Below are 20734 nucleotides of genomic sequence, written 5' to 3'. Positions count from 1 at the left end.
GCAGCTTCTTACGTCACCAACCATAACCGAAGCTATACCGAACCGAACCGTATGTTTGAGCAACAAGTTTTCCGTATTGAAAATTAGACAGTCAAACACAATTTGGGACAGTCAAACTACGGTATAATGAAGACGATTGCACAATCCTTTTTCAACACATCAAACTCATCAGTGCAAATTCAACTAGTAGGCTAGAGGCTAGACCTGGAAATTTGCTGAATAGAAAGTATTCTATACTAAATTAAAAACAAAATAGGCCTATTTTCAACTTAATTAGCATAAATCCTAAATAATAATAAGTATTCGAATTAGAAGGAGCGCGGGAAGCATCTCTATTCTAATTATCATTACTACTCCCCCTTGCTCTTGAAACAGTTCATATATAGCACAATGTGTTTCATCGATGGGCATTTCTGTATATTTACTGACACACTTCAGAAACTGACAATATTTTTGCTCTTTCAGGCACGAGACAACTACCATATAATTTTTTCTAGTGTTTAGACAGAAATAAAATCTCAGTAATAATAATAATAATAATAGAGAAAAGTACCCAAAACCGGACCCCCATTTTGTTTTTAATTTTTTAAAAATATAAATTACTTAAAGAAACTATTTTAAAAGCATGAAATATTTACTTTACAATGTTATGCACCATTTACATTCTACTTTCAGAAAAAATCATTAGCAATTGTTATTTTTAAAAAATGTTTTCGAAAACCTTACACTTTGGTGATTTGAAAAACAGTTGCTAAAACCGGACCCCTCGCAAAAGTTATCGAAATAATACTAAACAAAATTAGAAAAATGTATTAAATCTCAGCAAACATAATCTAGTTTTAAAGTATAAGTGCAATAAGACAAACACATGATTTAGTTTTAATAAAAATATGCAGCATACATGTATCTGTGTATATGAAGACAGAAAATATGAAAATGAATTAAATCTTTTAGCAACAAAAATCGCAGATGTACACGTCGTTTTCAGCCCCAGCACAATAATACACATGGGCCCACAGCAAACAGAACGCACATCACCCAAAGTTCTCCTCTAGAATCGTCGGAAAATTTCCTGTCACAAACCATACACCAGGCGTCATCATCTTTGGATGGGGAAACTTCCGGGAAAAACTCCAATTCAGATATTCCTGAGGACACGCTGTTTTCATCCTCTGTACTTGACCCTTTCGCATTTTTCTCAAAATTAAGGCGCTTTCTCAGAAATTGTTTCCCATTTCTAGACGTTACTGCTGAACGATTTTCCCGGCCGCGATTGCTTTGCGTCCTTCAGCATGATTCCTTTCTTGCTGTTCAGCTTCCTTCGCTTCTTTAGCTCTTTTAGCTTCCACCAATTGGGCTTTATAAGGCGTAGATGTGATTACCGTAGAACTGCAGGCCTTTCGTCCCCTATTCGAAGTTCTTTTTTTGATCTTCGGAATGGGAGTGATGTCGAACGGACTTGTCTTAGTAGATGTGGAACCATGAGAATCCTCAACTGTAGCTGATGACAGAGGAATGATCTGCCGAAGATGTTGATGGCTGACTTGGATCAAACTCTACGAAGATAACTTGTAGTTCGTCTTCATCACATTCTTCTCTATTATATGGAAAGTTCTGATTTTCAGATTTTTTCTTCAATACAGGTCCATAAAAAGAGAAATCTCGTTTTCTGTTTGCCTCTTCAATGTATTCAGCATCTAAAAACGGCTTCTTGTTCAACGGGTATATGCCTGTTGCTTTAAATCCGTTGATTGCTATTTGAGCTGTTTGGAATCTAATATAGGCTTTGCCAAACAGCTCCATTACATCAAAAGCACTAACAGCACTTCATTATGCCGTAACCAATGCCTGATTTCCTCGCTATAGTAAAGTTTGAGAGGACCCATTATCCTCTTTAAATCTGCAACGTAATTCAAAGAGAATAGTTCTAAGAGTGCGTACAACTTCAGCCAGATTTTAAATATGAAAAATTAGGGGTCCAGTTTAGGCAACTGAAGGGGGTCCGGTTTGCGCGACTATAGCCTACAGTTTGTTAATTCAATAGATTTTTAACCAAACATCTAAACGAAGCGATTTAGTGATAAACATTAGCCCAAAACCTTACCATTTAAGAATGTATATAGGTCGAAAGGCTTACCTACTAATATCCAGGAGAAATTATAAAAAGTGTAGCACAACGTAAAAACTTTTTCCACTGTCAAAACACATAATGACGGATTGATAAGCAACAAGTGAAACGGGCGACGTGTGCGCTCTGTTAGAGACTGGTAGAAGTCTAAACTACTATTTAGACTTCGTCCTGCTAGAGTTCAGGAGAACGTATAGGCAGGAGACCGGGGGTCCACTTTAGGGGGAGGGGTCCGGTTTAGGGCACTTTCCTCTAATAATAATAATAATAATAATAATAATAATAATAATAATAATAATAATAATAATAATAATAATAATAATAATAATAAATTCCCATAGCTCAAATTAACAATAAATAAAAAACTTTATTTTCAATCAAAATAAACTTATATTAAATTTGTTCGTTAGAATATCCTCGTAAAATATATACTTCTTGTTCTCGGTTGGTACCGTATATTATTAAAATTTAAAGGTAACGTATTAATATACAAAACCATGCGAAAATGATATTTTAACATATAAATAATGCACTTGGGAACAGACAGTCTCACAGTAGCAAGTGTTCAATGCGATTACTATGAAAACCCTGCTATTTATATTTGTCTGAAATTATATACTGTTAAGACAATGAAATAACCTTACGAATACTGAAATTACAGCCAAATTTCCATCCTTGGCAAACGAAACAGTATAGTTGAATCACACTGCCAGCTCGATCCTTTTAGCGAGAGGAGAGCGAATAGAATAAACATGCTGATGATATTCTAGATTCTCCTTGTTTCGACAGGGAACGTTCCTATTTTTTCCTGTTCCACTCAGCCGAACGGTAACATAAGGGCCATTCCGAACGTCCAAATACGAGCGCGCAGGATACTTCTGGCTGCACGCTGAAAGGCGCTTCTGGAGTGAATGACCGCTATCGGGGTTCGCGTCACCTCTGAAATCTGCGGTATCAACAACAATATGTTCCTATTTGGCGCTGGCATTTTGCGTTCATTCACATTGTAAATGCAATGCGGCATAGGCCGTCCGAACTTAAAAAAAAGAAAAAAAAAGAAAGAGAAGGAAAATATGTAAACATCTTCCCATGTTGATGATTAAATGTAGAGACATAGAAAGAACGAAAAAGTGTCATATTTTTAGCGTTACCGCCGGTAACAGCGGTAATATGCACTACACGTCCCTGCATCTATTTATATGTAATAATAAATATAGAGAACAAGTACTTTTATTTATAGTATCTATTAATAACGGTATTCTATATAATTCCCTTCTCGTTTTGTAACATGCGCTCACAAAAATAGTTTTTTGGCTTTCTTTTATGCAAAGTCCTCAATAATTTTTTCATAAGATGTTGATTGAGCAATCTTGTTTCATTAACTAATGTTGCCAAATCAAAGAGCCTATCCTGTCCCATGGATGAACATAATTATGTTTTAATAAGTTTTAGTTTGCTGAAACTTCTTTCACAAGTTGCCACTCTGCATGAAAGTATAAGAAAAATTCTAAGAGCCACTGAGACGTTTGGACAGACACTTTGAAGGACATTTTCGGTAATCATGTCGAGTAATTATGTTCCTTGAGGTGGACCTCTTCAGTCCGGCAAGAATACAACAGCCTGGTCATTAAGACTCGCAATTTCTACACATAATTCAACACAATTCAATTTTTTTTTATATTTCAAAGCGAGATCCGCACACGATTTTTTCAGGTCCTTCGAAGACATTTCACACAATGAGCTTCATCTGAGGAAGCTGAAGTCTTTGCTCACTTTTTTGAGCCTGTCCATTCTACTAAAGAGTTCCTCCCGTAAGAGGTCAAGAATTCTGGAGAAAGATTGTCTAAGGCGATCCTCTTCAGTAAAAAGTCTTCCTTCATCCTCTCCTGACATTCTCTTCTTCTTCAAGATACACTTTTCTCTGAACTGATCTTCCACATCTATCAAATTAACAATAACCTTCGCTTCCGACAGCCATCTGTGAAATCTATAATTCTGAACCTGGAGATTGTGTTCAAAAGATCAGATAACAAATCAAGAGAACTTTGCAAAGTCAAATCCTTATTCTCAGTGATTCTTCCAGACATGTTTCTAGGGGGCACTGCTCCCTCGGAGGAGACCAAAATAATACGCCTATAATATAATAATAAATAGAATAGTAACGTGTTAAAAATATGTGCTCCTCCAAATACTATGTGTGCCCCTCAAGGAACATATTTTTCTGAAAGAAACATTGCTTATTCTGTTTTTCTTTGTTAACTCCATTTATTTCATGCAAAACTGAATCCCAAAATACTAAATTAATTACAAATTTGAGATCTTTGATTGATTTCATTAAGTTTTTGGCAACTGATTTGACTTCTGAATTAGAGAAAGTGCTTATGATTTCATCAAATGCTGCAAGAATATTTCCCAGCTCAGATTTCCTCCCACTTTCTTCATTCTAACAACCATCCTATCATCATCCATACGGCCTTCAAAACTTGCCAGCGTTAATATTACCTCGAAATGGCGCCCCGTACATGCTCTCAATCAGTTGCGCCCCGGGGCAAGTGCCCCGAATTGCAACCCCCCGTAGATCCGGCCCTGTATATATATATATATATATATATATATAAAGAGAGAGAGAGAGACGGATCCAAGGGGGGCTATAGCCCCCCTTCACGCTCAGGTATACACTGGATAAAATGGGCTTCAATCTTGCTTTACAATGGATAAAATGGCAAACTATGGTTTAGCCCCTCCCTTGGTCATATCCTGGATCCGCCGCTGATCCAGGATATGATCAAGGGAGGGGCTAAAACAAACTTTGCCGCTTTATCCAGTGTAAAGAAAGTAGGATTGGAGGTCATTTTATCCAGTGTATCTATCTTATCATCAAAGGAGGCTATTGTTCCTGTAGCCTTCCCATTGGATCCACGCCTATATATATATTCTTTCTCTCTCTTTCTATCTCTTTAAAGCATATTAGGTACAAAAATTGTTGTCCTTGGTTCCAAATACTTTTATATAGGCATCTCTACAAATCATTTTTCAATAAAAGTAGGTGAATCGCACCCTTACTACAAAAGTTCCACAACTCAAAAATTGTCAATTTTAAGTTATGTATATATTCGGATTAGTGAGCCTGCCGTCAATCCGTCAATATAAGATTTATGGCCCTAACTTTTCTAGAAGCTGCACGAGAGCCCTAGTTTCATTAGTGAATAACATTAAAGGGTATGTATTACCAACACTTTCAAATGCGATTTACTCAAAACTAACTTTTTTGAGTTGTGGCACTTTTGTAGTATGGGTGCGGTATGTCCTAGGCTTGTGCGGTACTTAATCCTGTGGCCACTAAAGAGGAAGTGCCCAAATGAAAAAAAAAAAAGTCCTCTTTAGGGAAATTTCTCGGGAACACTTTTAGTTTCCTCCAAATTTATGGATTCGTGAAACATATCCGTTTGGTGTCATTTGAAATATTGCTTTGTTGTGATGATAATGGCTAACGATTGATGAAGAGGCCTAAATACATATAGATCTCTATAAATTCATACCTACCGGACATATTTCGATGAAACTTAGCAAATATATAAACTGTGACACGTAGTATTTTAGAAGGTTCCTTTCATGCAGGCACCTAACACTAGTTGTCCACTAGTTGATCATAGTTGTCCACAAAATTTAAAGCCGTTTCCGAAAAAAAAAGAAAGAAAGAAAGAAAGAAAAGAAAACTTCTCCTAATTTTTCCCGACTATAAGGATGTATGACACATATGACGGCATTATTCGAAAAGCTCATTTATTCTAAAGGCAATGACTTTTAAGCTATTAATCTAAGTATTGGTAAGGGCTCTCTAAAGCGCATTTTCTTTTCTTTTTCGTCAATTTCGCACTACATGAATGGTTCTGGTTTTTTTTTTTTTTTATCTTCATACCTACTATTTATATTATAATAAATAAATAAATTTTGCGGCTGGACATGTGTCAATTTTTGAGGTTCCTTTTGTGGAGGTATCAGAGCTCTGGATTCCGCTACGAGCGCGCAAACCATATGTACTGGCAGTGTTCATAGGTTTCCTTAACAAAATTTCCCTCGACTGACACAAAATTTTATATTTTTTTTCTTATATAATTTTAACTAGTTCGTTGAGAATGCAATTCCTATAACAGAAGTTATGCGATAAGATTAACTTAGGCATATTAAAGAAAGCACAAAAAAGTTTGTTTTATTTATTTTCTTCTTGCTTTTATTGTTTTTACTTTCCCTTTACTTTTTTTTTTGCAAAAAATACACACGCGCAATCTATTCCTATTGTATTTGTTTATTTCTCAAGAACAAAGAACAATTTAAAACAAAGAACAAAGAACAATTGAGTATATTGGTCAATCGGTCAGCGCGAGAATTTCAGTGGATTTTTTGTTTTATCAAAAAATTCCCTTTAGCTAAATTTACCTACAAAATTTCCCTAAATTAGGGAAATTTCCCTCAAAGTACGAGCATTAGATGTGCAAAAAGTGTTGCAATTCTTATAATCAAACGAACGGTATTGCAATATGAACAGGAGTGAACTTTCTGCAAAACTGTGTTTCATTTTGTAATTTTATTTCGATAAAAGCAAAAAATGCTGTTCAGGTCCTTGAAGATATTGTGTTATTCATGGGTAAGATACATTATCAACAACGACAGCCAAAAGATGATTCGGTCGCTGTCGTTCTGAAAGAAATTTCGATGTCCAGCATGTTTCTCGCAGTGAGCGATCAATCACAACAAAAGTCTATGATATTCTGGCTAAAGTCGACCAAGATCGACCAAATGATATTCCCAATTGCCTGCAAAATTCATTCAGTCTACTGTATGCAGATGACCTAAAATTCGGAAGATGTATTAGTAATGTCAATGACTCGGTATCTCTACAAAATGATATGAATGCTGTTTCCAAATGATGTCAACTCAATGATCTGAACCTTAACGTATATAAATGATTTATAATGTCATATTCGCGTAAGAACACACCTCTAAAATTTAACAAGTGCATTGGCAATGTCAATACTAAAAGGATCGAAGAGTTTAAAGACTTCGGGGTCACCTTTGACACAAAACTAACATTTTCCGATCACGTTAAAAAAAAATTGTGAGCGAAGCTTATAGAAATCTGAGGTATACGATAAGAACTGGAAGGGATTTCAAGAAACAAGACACATTAAAAACGATATATAACGCAATCGTTAAATCGAAACTAGAATACGCTGCCGATATCTTGGAATCCTGCAAGTAAAAAATATAGCCGGAAAATAGAAATGATACAATCAAAATTCGCAAGGTACTTAGTTTTCAAGGAAACAGGCATATATCCTAAATTTGAAACATATCAACGTTTAATTAAACAACTGAACATTGTATCCCTCGACAGCAGAAGAAAAGTTCGGTTACTCTGCCTTCTTTATAAAATTTTAAATAGCAAAATCCAAGTGTCGCAATTACTTAAACTTCTGAAATTTAAAGCTCCCAACGTTAGAAGACGTCCAAAAGCTGTCTTATTTCACTGTAGAACATTAAGAACAAATATGATGAAAAGTTCACCTATTTGGAACATCTGTGACCTCTACAACAAACTTTGTGCGGTTGACCCAAGTATTGATATATTCGGAATGTCCTTCACTAAATTTAAAAAAAAGTAGTAAATTTTTAAGTGCCAGAATCGATGATTAACCACTCATTAAAATTATCATTTGTCTGTTTATTCTACTGTTATGTTTATCTGTTTGTGTGAATACTGTAAATGGGTATCTTAGCCTGTAGTATTCATCTCTCTAACTAAGATCGGAATGTAAATAGTCATTCCCTCGCAATGATTTAAACATCCATCACCAACCAATTGGAGAAAGCTGGCTACTAAAAGAAGTTCTATGTTTGGGTATCACGTGATCTGACTCCAAAACATTTATCGTTCGGATTTCCATCTTAGAATCTCAACTGGAACGAAACGAATTCAAGCCATTTCTAAAGTAGTTGATCACGAGTGACGAAATATGGATACGAACTTACGACAATAATATGCGAAAAAGTTCGTGGTTCAAGCGTGAAGCTCCAGTCTCTGGCAAAGCCCACATTGGCGTCCAGAAAGGTTATGCTTTGTCTTTGGTGAGATTGGAAGAGCATCGTGCATCACGAGTGCTGGACAAAACTATAGACTCTGACCTCTACTGTCGATAATTAGCGCGTGTACACCTAGCAATTCAAAAGAAACAAGTCTAAATTGGTCGACCGAAAGGATGTCATATACCATGCTGACTAAACCGCATAGAGCTTTAACGATCCCTCAAAATTTGTACGAATGTGGCTGGGAGGTTCTACTGCACTCGCCGTATAGCCCAGATCAGGCACCGTAAGACAATTATTTGTTTCGGTCTCTCAACAACTCTCTGAATGATGTTAGGTTAGTTTGAAAAGATGCAAGTGAAAAAAATTCGCTAGTCATAATTTTTTGACTAGAAACACTTCCTGAGCTAAAGGCTCACTTTCAAAGCTTTAACTGGAAATCCAATGGGATAATGACCATTAGGAAGGCCTAAGCGCAGATGAAAACACAATGTTAAAATAGATCTCTCAGAGATAGGAATACAAAGTAAAAACCGGATCCAGTTGGCTACGGACAGAAGTCAATGGAGAGTTTTCGTGAACCCAACATTGAACCTCTGGGTTCCATAGCCCATACAATTGGTTACTTTACTTAATAGAACTGGTCATGAAGTTCAGTTCGAGAGTCAGAAGACGTAAATGCAGTTAGGCTCATGATCCACCAGACCAGGTGAGCCGGACAGACCATGACGCGTAACCTCGAGTGACCCGAACAAACCCAATATGACCCGAATACGATGAAACATCGTCATAAGCATTTGAAACATGTGTGAGGCTTCTAATGTAATTTTAAGAAACATGATTCTTTCCTTCTGTTTCTGTCTTCTCACTAAATCGATAATTTTCTCACGTATTGTTCATGTGTGTAAAAGAGTTGCACTGCAAGATAACTACAAGCGTTATTAGAAAATAAACGTGCAAGAGTCATAGAAAAGATAAGTTACATGTTTTTCTTATGGAGAATCATCAAAGTTTAATAGATCAAACCAGTAAAACTTGTCATTTAGAATATGAAAGATGCCATTGAGCACAAAGCATGTTTTGTTTTATGTTTTTGTGTAGTCTATGTTCAACAACGGCTGTATTATTTTTCCACGGGCGTCTCTGACGGGCGCACGAGGGGGACGCGTCCCCCCAATATTTTGTAGTACAAAATATCCAATATTTTATTCTAATTTAATTTATATACTACCGACAGAATAACATACAAATTATTATAGTTATATTTATTTGGAATATAATATTCAGGCTGTGAAACGATTATAATAGAGTTCTTGATATACATCAGGGGGTCCGTAAAGGTAAGCAGAAAGGTAGGAAATGGAATCGAACACAGATTAGGCTGTCACCCCCAAATTTTACATGCCAGAGACGCCAGTGTATTTTTCAGTACGGGAAGACGAATAAACATGAAATTATATTTGTAGATTTTGTAGCTTGATTAAAAGATATCACAGCAGGAATCAAACAAATGAATATTCGAGCTGAAGCAGTGACTGTATGCTCCATTGGGTCTGTCTATATCTCCGGTTTGTCCTGGAAACTGAGTCAGAGAAACGAGTCCCAGATCCGGAAGACCCTTACAAAGGTCGTCAATCGCTGACAATGACCTGCTTGAACAGTGATGTGACTGTTTCATTTGATCTATCTAGATCTTCAATCTGTCCTGGTCACTGAGTCAGAGAAGTGAGTCCCAGATCCGGAGGATCGGAACAAAATTCGTGACTCAATGACTATGATCTGTTTGAACAGTGATATGCACTTTTCAAGTAATAGAATTGTCGTGCAGGTGGTACTAGCATCAAATTACTAGTTATTTTGAAATAGAACATTCTAAGTAGTATAAAAATTTTTAGATTTTTTAAAACGTTTTTTTTAAAAAAAAAAAGGTATTCGAACTATTGCTTCGCAGAGGAAAAATCAGACATTTTTTGAAATCAGTTGTCGTTATTGCTTTACTTTTACACTAGCGCTATTTGAGCAAAAATTCTATTAATAATTGTAGTTTGTACATAAAAGTCAAACTACAAATTTCTAATAACACGGAAGACAACAGAAAAAGCATTCACTGAAAAACACTGAACTTGGGAAAGATGAGAAAATAGATTATATGAAGTCTATTTCAGATCTGATCAAAACTTGGATATACATATATGCAGTGGCGTATTTATGGGGGGGCCTCCGGGCTTAAGCCCCCCCCCCGAAGTCTTACTTACTAAAGCAAAGTATATGAAATATCTTGCAGAATTTTCATATTTTCAGGCAAAGCCCCCCTAAAATTAGCAGAGCCTCCCCCGAAACAAAATCGTAAATACTCCACTGCATATATGATTGCTCTCCTACCCAGGACTATGACTATGAATTACAACAATTAATAACTAAAGATTGCAGCAAAGAAGTTACTTTACTATTCATGAAAAGATGCACAAAGATTAAACGCTAGCTTCAGGAAGATTACATATAGTCATGCAAAACATTTTTTCTCATCACCAACTAGGCTTACAATACGCCACCAAAATCAATAATTAAACTGAGACCATCAAAGCAATCATTCGCCACCTTCCAGTTGATACCAGCATTGAAGACATCACAAGAGCACTCAGGGAGAAGGATTACCTAATATTCTGAGTTTCACAAATGCAAACCCAGAATCGTGAAGGCAGGAAAGGGAAAGTCATCATCCCACTATTCTTCATCAGATTGAAGAAGACTACATGACACCAGAATCTTCAAAGAAGACTTATTGCTGCACATGAAAGTTCTCGTAGAACCACTACAAAAGAAACATTACAGTCATAGGCGCCGGAACCTGGGGACTCAGACCCCTTCAGCCCCCCCAATATTACCGATGAGGGGGCTGAGCCCCCCAATATTTCAATCATGTTTTCGTATCCAAAGCACTTTTTCCAGACTTAGTTTTAGAAAATAACTATTCAGGTGCGTTTTCATTTTCAGAATATAATATTTAGTTTTCATAAGTAAAATTAGTGTCGCCAAAGAAGTATTTTACCGTTTGAGAACTTTTATTGACAAGAGGAAAGAGAATACTTTTTTTCTCCCGCTCTCAGCTTCAATTCTTTACTGGTGTCTGTATTGGTGAGCATTGTCGTCCTGGAGCATCAAAACAAACAGGGAGAGAGAGAGAGAGAGAGAGGGAGAATTGCCGTCGTTTTATTAGTATATGAGCGGTTGTAAAGGACAAGTATAGTGGACCTTTCTTTCTAGGAATTCTGGAAGCCCTCTGAACTTTCTCTCCTAGAAGTTGCAACACATATACATTGGGACAGAAAGAGAGGGCTCTTTTTCCAGGAATTCTGAAAACCCTGTCCACCCCTCTAAACCTTCCGCTAACAAGTCTCCGCGACACGTGGTAGAGATTTATGATCCCTTTTGGCTAAAAACCAATGTTGCCTCAATTCCTTTTTCCTAGTTGATTTTTTTTTTAATTTTTGTTGTTAACTGAGAATAGGAAGGAAAGCTTTCTCCTTATTTTGCCGGACTTTAACTACACAAGTGGATCGCAGGTACGGCAACACTGAGAGCAGTGACAGCTTAAACATTCGCGAGGACTAACCGAGGGTTGTGGGGGTGAAAAGAAGCAGTGGTTGGGGAAAGAGCCCTTTAAAGCTGTCACGATGTATAGTAGTTTATATAGGGGTTTATGACCCCTGGTTGCAGAAAATCAACCCTGCTTCCCTTCCTTTTTTTTTTATTTTTTTTTCATTCTATATTTTCAAATATTGAGTTTTGGTCATTCTATATTTTCAAATATTGAGTGGAGAAAACGCAGTCAGTAACAACGTATACTCCGATGTGTTTTGTTCCAAAGATTCCGTGTCGTGTCGGTGTGTTATGTAAAGGGGTGGCGAGTGTCGACTGAGGGACAGCCAACTTAAATGGCGAAGATAGTATATAAAACAAACAACCATAGAGTCACCTGCAGTCACCACCCTCAGTAAGTGTAGTGGGGCATAAAATATTAAGCAATATAAGCTATAGGTATTGACATAACCAACATACTAATCTGAGTATGAGACTAGTAATTGCTCTAAAATAAAATCTAACGAAGTCTTGCACCTGATTTCCCTCTAGAGCCGCCACTACTAGTTTCTCACAAAGAGAATCCAGTCTACAAAACTTTTGACTGGTCTCAGGGGCACGGTACAAATACCACCTTTCTCTTTCTACTCCAGTTGGTGACGCTAATATGTCTAGTAAGAAGGATGTCGGTTGTTACACATATTGTGGAAAGAAAAAAAAACACAATCTCAGATCTGAAAGAAAGAAAGAAAATCGGTGCAATAACTATTTGGTGTTATTCATGCTACTTCTTACCTCACCAACTGGATAGTACCGTCAGATTCATTTTTCTTACTTCTTCTCATTCAAATTGAAGAAGTTGAGTCAATCTTCTCTGAAAACAAACATAAGCCCTTGTAGCATCCACCTAGAAAGAACATATATGCCTTCTTATAGAACAGTTATACTTACCACACATGATGAACAGGAAAGTGACCATCCCCTTTGGTAGGTAGAATAATTTATTTCCACCGTAGTAGCACAAAATACACATGAAACAACACACTCGAACTTGCTCTTTTATATGTGGTGCACCACCAAAGATCTCGTAACTATTAAATAATTATTTTCAATTCTTTCCCACACACATTAAACTTTCCTCTCTCAAATCAAAAATATATATTTACACACTTCATCGCTCATATACCCTGAGGAGTTCTGTGACCTGCTTTCATAATTGATTTCTAGCATGTTCACTCCCTTTCTATTATAACTGAATGACTCGCGGTCTCTCATTGAGGTTTCTAACTCCTGCACGAGAGTCAGCAGGTCAGAAATATTCTTAGGCCGAGACGAGACAACTGACCTGAACAACCAAGGTGGTAATTGCCGTGGGAGAACCTTGAGGAGGGTTGATTCGCACATGCTAGGAGACAAAATACTGATTTTGTGTAACAAGTCGAGCAGATAGTTGGATGGGGATTTATGCAATCGTGAGTCATAGTGTGACGTAAGAATGGTTGCACGCAAGTTTGCGAGACGTTCCTCGCTCAAATACGTCTCGCGAAAGAGGGCAACAAACTCGTCATAACTTCTCATCTTTGCTGCAGTGATCTGATACCAAAGTGCTGCCGAGTTTCTTAAGCATTTTGACACTAGACTAAGCCTCAACTCATTAGGTACACCACTGATCTCGAAGTAGCGGTCTAGATCCACGAGGAAGCTATGAGTAGAAGTCTCGTTTTCATTTCCTTGATAAGTTGGTAATGTAAGGTCCCTATGGAGGAATCCTAACGCGGGTGCCATATTTACACCCTCTGCCTGGTTGCTAGGAATGGTCCTTGACGTAGAAGGTTGCGCGTTGGTGTCAGTCTCGCGGGCGTCTACTACGTTCCCAGGTTGAGAACCCAGCAAGTCGCGTCCTGAAGAGATCTGCTGGGTTAACGATGGCGAGATGGCTCTGGGTGACCCAGCTGACAGTGTGGCGATTCTCCCATCCACAAGTTCAGCTGTTTCACGCTGCACTGACTCCTTCCACTGAGCCATCTTTTCTTCCAGCTTTTCGCAAACATCATTTACGGTCTCTTGTATTCGTTGAATGCTCCCATTGCATTCAGACCTAATCTCTTCCAGAGGCGTCTCCTGCTGGAATTCTCCCCTTATTCTCGCTATCTGTGAGGTGAAGTTCACCTCAACTCTCTTCACTTCCTGGCTTATTCTTGTCACTGAGTGTTCTACACCAGCTACTCTCTCTGTGACACTGACAGTGGTCTGCTCCACCCGGGACGAAACCTGCTGCAACGCTTCCGTTAGTTCACTGTAATTTTCATCTACTAAATTGGCAACCCTGTCTGAGTTTTCCTGTACTTGACCTATCTTAATGTTAGTCTCATTGATGTGGGAATTTAACTCCCCCCTGGTGGATTCTAACTGCGATCGCAATTGGTTAGATGTGTTCTCAATGCGCTGAACGAGTTGGCGTTCACTACTTTCAAGCTGTTCTTGAACCATATCTAACCTTCGCTCAAGCCTGAAGTTGTTCGTCTCGATTTTCTCTTCGAGACGCTGATTGCTTTCACGAGACTCCCTTCGCACCTGCTCTAAACCTGATTCTAGTTTCTTCGCACTAGATTCTAATTTCTCCTCAAGTTTCTGGTTACTCTTTTCCAGGCTCTTGGTATCCTGCTTAACCTGTTCAATTCCTGCTTCTAATTTTTTCTGACCAAGAAGAATCTGTTCTAAAATTGCTGTTAAATTTAATTTCCCTGGATCGCTAGCCCCTACGTCTGAGCCATTAGTTTGATTCTGACTTTCCCCTGGAGTTGAATCCGAGACCACCAGTGACGTATTACTGATACTGGGAGGGGGGTCGTTGTCTCTGACCTCGGACACGTCAGTCTCAACCTCAGAGTTCGCGTCACCTCTCTGCGCTAACTCCTCGTTTCTTTGTTCATCCATTCTTCTAGCGATCGAACGAGTGACTACCATTAAACTAACAAAATTTGTAACAAATTTAACCTCCCCCCAAACTATATGCCTGAAACTCTAATTTAACAGAATAAAATAACACAAAATGCATACACAAATAAACACATTACTCTATTTCTGCAATATTCTTGGAATCGCTATGGGGAAACATCAAACATACCGAAAATTTTAAGCCAAATAGTCTTGAGAAAGCTGACTCTTATTCAATGTCACCGTAGGATAAGATGAACATTGAATTGCCCCACGCTGGGCGCCAAATTTTGTAAAGGGGTGGCGAGTGTCGACTGAGGGACAGCCAACTTAAATGGCGAAGATAGTATATAAAACAAACAACCATAGAGTCACCTGCAGCCACCACCCTCAGTAAGTGTAGTGGGGCATAAAATATTAAGCAATATAAGCTATAGGTATTGACATAACCAACATACTAATCTGAGTATGAGACTAGTAATTGCTCTAAAATAAAATCTAACGAAGTCTTGCACCTGATTTCCCTCTAGAGCCGCCACTACTAGTTTCTCACAAAGAGAATCCAGTCTACAAAACTTTTGACTGGTCTCAGGGGCACGGTACAAATACCACCTTTCTCTTTCTACTCCAGTTGGTGACGCTAATATGTCTAGTAAGAAGGATGTCGGTTGTTACACATATTGTGGAAAGAAAAAAAAAACACAATCTCAGATCTGAAAGAAAGAAAAAAAACGGTGCAATAACTATTTGGTGTTATTCATGCTACTTCTTACCTCACCAACTGGATAGTACCGTCAGATTCATTTTTCTTACTTCTTCTCATTCAAATTGAAGAAGTTGAGTCAAGCTTCTCTGAAAACAAACATAAGCCCTTGTAGCATCCACCTAGAAAGAACATATATGCCTTCTTATAGAACAGTTATACTTACCACACATGATGAACAGGAAAGTGACCATCCCCTTTGGTAGGTAGAATAATTTATTTCCACCGTAGTAGCACAAAATACACATGAAACAACACACTCGAACTTGCTCTTTTATATGTGGTGCACCACCAAAGATCTCGTAACTATTAAATAATTATTTTCAATTCTTTCCCACACACATTAAACTTTCCTCTCTCAAATCAAAAATATATATTTACACACTTCATCGCTCATATACTCAGTAAACCTCTACTTGATTTACTCAAAACATGATTACACAAATGTTGCCTGAGTTACTCAGATTATTCCGAGAACACACAAAAAAAAGAAAAAAAGAAAGAAAAAAAACATTAGCAGTTCTTACTGACGATGATTGTATTCAGTCTTTTTTCTTGTGTTCACCATTTCTGGCCACTTAATGTTCCTGCACCAAAGATGTTCAGTAGAGAGAAGTAGTTAGTCTACCACTAAAATCTCGAAAGCAAAGATCTATCCTCTACGGCAAAACCTGGATGTTTTGATTTTCTGGGAGTATACTAACAACCGAATTCTCGTACAGACCTATCACACAGTCTCAAATTAACAGCATGAGACGGATATAGATATAAACCTTTACTGCCCCTTTTGAGATGCACTTAATATATTTTTTTTTACTGTGATAGCCTGTAAACTTCAGCTACTCTATGTCTAAACATTCTACCACTAACGCTGTATTGTAGTAAAACAATTAAACAGTAAGATCTATAGGGCATATTCTTGCAGGTTAAAGTTCATGAATTAAATTCCCGCTTTTAGTGTAATTTGAACTAGGTAACACACTTTTATTAATTTTAACTGAGAGTATGTTTGAAGACAGTGTAGTCTCTTTGACAACTAAAACTATCAAAACTAGTATGTGGTGTTTACGTGCACTTGAACAGAGCACTCCGCCAATTTCCTTTTTTCAGACCACTAAATAGAACTCACTATAACATTGTTATATATTTGGGCACCAACACAAACTCACTCACATCACCTTTGTCTTGACTATCCTTTCATTTCACCAACAGTTGACTCCTGCCGCTGTAGCTAGCTTTCCTGTAAGGGTCCGCTAGCCTCCCCCTTTCTTCTGGTGTAAACTATGCTATACTCTCTTCATAGAGAATAGTGGTGGTGTTCTTTTCACCTTTCCTAATTCTTTCTATTATTGCACTAAACGTTGCACTACGTATTTTCTTGTATTTGCCATTTCTTCAAGAGTCTAAAACTATATACTCTTCATAGGAAAATCTGTTCAAACGAAAATAATACAAACGTAACCAACACACTCCATTCTCCCGCATAAAAACCTCTTCAAAACCCCAAAACACCTTCCCGTCTCGCCCTCTCCCCTTCTGGTAGAAGACGACGAAGAAACATGTCTGCCTTCAAAACGTAAACAATAGCGTTCACCCTGGAAATGTTTTTGTTTATAGCAGACTTTTGCAGCTTCTTACATATGATATAATTTCAAGTAATATTACAAATATATTTTAGAGAATATATATATATTAACCATACACTGACAATACTCTATTTACAAATATGAAATGTTTTCCATCATGTTGTGAGAATTTAAGCCGTCTGCAAGCAAGCATGCTTCTCTCACGGAAGACGACACAAGGGTAGCTCAAGTTAGCATTTTAATTTTTACCAAAATGAGAGTATAAACACTCTCACGTAGAAATACGCGATGATTAAAAATCTTATGAATTATCGGCCTGATTCCAAGAATCTTACGTTACATAAGACAGCATCTAATTATATTACTATAAAAATGAATCAAATTCAAACACAAACATTTGAAATAGTGCATTCTGGGAAAAGTAGAAAAACCCTCTCTGGCCACGCTAGAATTCGTTACACAAAGGAAGCCCCGCTAGTTCTCCCCCGGAAAAGCTTGGAGACAATAGCAGAGAAGAGAGTGAGCGGCAGTGGTGCTATCCTCAGAAGATAATACCATTCTTATCTGGATGGCTAGTACTTATAGCTCAATGATGCGTGTAGGGGAGCTAATCTAGCTCCCTCACCATCATGGGGTGGCAACTGTTAATTCTGGATGTTGGAGGAAGACGGTTAGCTCCAGAGAAAGAAAAAAAAGTTCACTCACTGCAACTTCCTAGTTTGTAAGCTTTCAATGGAAGATTAGATTATTCTTTTCGCAGCATTCAATCAATGATATTTGCTTTCTTATCATTACCTTAATAAAATTTTCCGAAACATTTTTACACAAGATTATGTAATATATAGTGAGCATTGTAGTAACTACGTTTATTAAATTGTAATTAGTTGCTGTCGTATGTAACTGATATTTACCAAAGGATAATATTCATATATATTATTAAATAATTAATTTATATTATACTTGATATCACATACTATATGAATATAAAAAAAAACAAGCTAATTTGCATTTTGATATGCAGATGAAGTTCAGAGACTAACTCTGCACTTCACAGTTAGTTTATCGATAGTGTTGACAGAAAAAATAAAACATCATTGTGGTGACGTGTTATGGTTTCAGTTTTCTGGAAGAGGAGGAGCGTGAGTTTTAGTGAAGTGTTTGTTTCATTTATTCATTCATTCATTATTTGCGGGTCAATAGTGTTACTTGAACATTTGAAAAATGGATTGTTTTATAGTGAGAACGAAAGAAAAGGAGCAAAATGAATCTTCTATTTCAGTGATTGGCAATATTGATAGTAGTGCTTCTGTTGTTGAGGAAAAGAGAGAGGAAATTTCAATGCCGTCTTCATCTACAGACAGATCTATATCAAATAAAAGAACCTTTCAGGTACATTGGGGGGAGAAGTTTCCTTGTTGTTTTATGACGCTAAAGTAAACGCGGCATTTTGTAAAATTTGCACACATATGAGAAAAAACTTACGAGGTTTTCATCAAAAATGGAGTTAAGCTTTATTCAAACTGGTTTCCGTAATTGGAAGAAAGCGCTGGAAAGAATGAGAAAACATTAAAGCTCTGATTGTCATCGAGAGTCGTTTCTAAAACTTCATGTTTTGAACAGCAAGATCAGTGTATCTTCCCAGCTCTCTGATGGTAAAAGAATTCAAATGGAAGATAGTAGAATTGCCCTACAGAAGATACTTTCTTCTACCAGGTATGCGTTATTTGGCTGTTCAAGGACTTGCTATGAGGGGCCATACTGACGACAAAAGCAAATTACAATCATTTGCCCCGGTTGAGAAGTGAAGACAGCCCTACCCTTAAGTTGTGGCTTGAACGAGAGAGAGAGAAAAAATGGATATCACACGATATATGTAACAAAATGCTATCAATTATGAGTAATGCTGTAGTGATGCAGCTTGTGCCTACTATAAAATCCACAAAGTATTACGCTATGATTATTGACGAAACAGCAGATATGTCAGTGAAAGAACAGATTTCCTTTTGCTTTAGAATAGTCACCGACGATCTTGAAATCGATGAAATTTTCCTAGGCTTTTACTCAACAAATGACACACATTCAGAAACTCTTTTCAAAATAATTCAAGATGTTCTTCTCTACAATACGTTATTTGCAGAGTGAAACGTAGGTCAGTGTTATGATGGCGCTTCCAATATGGCTGGCGTACGAGGAGACTTCAAGCAAAAATTTCTCAATTAGAATCGAGGGCTCCTTATGTACATTGCTTTGCTCACTCTCTTAGCTTGGTTGTTCAAGATACTTTAAGAAATGTGACAGGCTGTCGAAATGTCCTCAACCTGGTTAGGGAAATAATTGTTTTTGTAAAACATTCCCCTAAGAGGCTGGCTTTTTTTTTTTTTTTTTCATCAACTGCAAAGTGAAAATGATAAGTCGATTAATATACGACCGTTTTGTCCAACAAGAATGACAGTACGGCATGTCTCTCTTCAGTCGTGTTACTTTAACTACCATGAGTTTATGGATTTTATGTCAGAGCAATCTTTATAAGACAGACGCTGGTGCCAAAGCACATGGCTTCCTGGTTCAAATGCACTCGCTCGATTTCTTTTTTTCATCTCGCATTGCTAATGAAGCTGTTTTGTCACATAAATAGCGCAAATACAACATTGCAAAAGAAAACTTTATGTATTCAAGAATATGTAAATATGATTTCAAGCCTACAGCTCACTTTGCAGAATTTCCGAACAGATACTGCCTTTGACCCGTTCTGGGCAGATGTAGTAGGAAAAGCAAACAAACTTGAGCTTTCAGAACCAGCTCTCCCGCGACCAAGAAAACTTCCAAAACGGATCAATCAAGATGATAATCCCCATGAATACGAAAACCCACAGCAGCTATATCGTCAACAATATTTTGAAACTATTGACACAGCAGTACAGTGTTCAGAATCACGGTTTGATACTAAAATAAAACATTTTCTAGGGCTCTGTGAACGGTTTATCTTTGGTGAAACAAATGATGTTAGTGCTATAGATGAATTTTACAAAGACGATATAGCGAACGGCTCAAGCTGCATCGTGATATGCTACTTGATATTCGCAAAACACAAACTAGCTCCCAACCTTTCCGAAATTTCGCGTGTGTTGTTGACTTCTTAAAGCAAAACACATCTTCAAACCATGTTGCCAGAAATCGTTAAGTTCGTTCGATTATTATTGACGCCACCATCCACTACCTGCATAGCGGAGAGATCCGATCTACCATGGGACAAAAACAGCTCAACGCGTTAGCAATTTTAAATTGTCATCAAGAACTTCCTGCAGCACTCGATCTTGATCTTAAGGCAAACGAATTTCTAATGATCATCGAAATTCGCAGTCAAACGTTTGCTATAAAAAAGAATGTAATTCTCCGTTTGCCACCTACAGAATTGAACCTGGATGGAAGAAAATCAACTAAATACAAGTAAGTTAATATTAACATAATATTACAATTTAATAAGAAATTTAAAATTTGGTAGTCATATCTTATTCTTATATCTATTTTATTGTCTTATTGTATCATTCAAACATTGAAAATGTTCAAACTTTTTTTTGTGCCTCCCAGCAAAATGTGTGTATTGTTACGACAGAGAATACTCCCTTTTACAGACACTTTTCATATATGAACAAATAG

The 20734-nt window shown here is 37.3% G+C and overlaps 1 protein-coding gene and 1 long non-coding RNA gene across 2 annotated transcripts in view; both read right to left on the bottom strand.

The window, feature by feature from the left end:
• Positions 1-13077, bottom strand: part of LOC145661976 (uncharacterized) — a 45454-nt gene extending 32377 nt beyond the window's left edge. The window contains exons 1-2 of the long non-coding RNA XR_014126925.1: positions 12743-13077; positions 12587-12698 (exon numbers count right to left, since the gene is read on the bottom strand). This is a non-coding gene — a long non-coding RNA (uncharacterized LOC145661976). The remainder of the gene's footprint in view (positions 1-12586; positions 12699-12742) is intronic.
• A 1-nt stretch (position 13078) lies between these two features.
• LOC145661446 (uncharacterized) lies at positions 13079-14728 on the bottom strand (the record flags this gene model as incomplete). The annotated part of the gene is made up of 1 exon (XM_081726755.1): positions 13079-14728. A coding segment is annotated over exon 1 (1650 nt), but the record flags the coding sequence as incomplete, so codon positions are not given.
• Between the last annotated feature and the right edge of the window lie 6006 nt (positions 14729-20734).

This window comes from Thermobia domestica, chromosome 10, assembly GCF_964235325.1.
Source record: "Thermobia domestica chromosome 10, izTheDome1.hap1.1, whole genome shotgun sequence".
Taxonomy (NCBI): Eukaryota; Metazoa; Arthropoda; class Insecta; order Zygentoma; family Lepismatidae; genus Thermobia; species Thermobia domestica.
The sequence above is the reverse complement of the archived record's forward strand: the minus strand, read 5'-3'. Positions and strand labels throughout refer to the sequence as shown.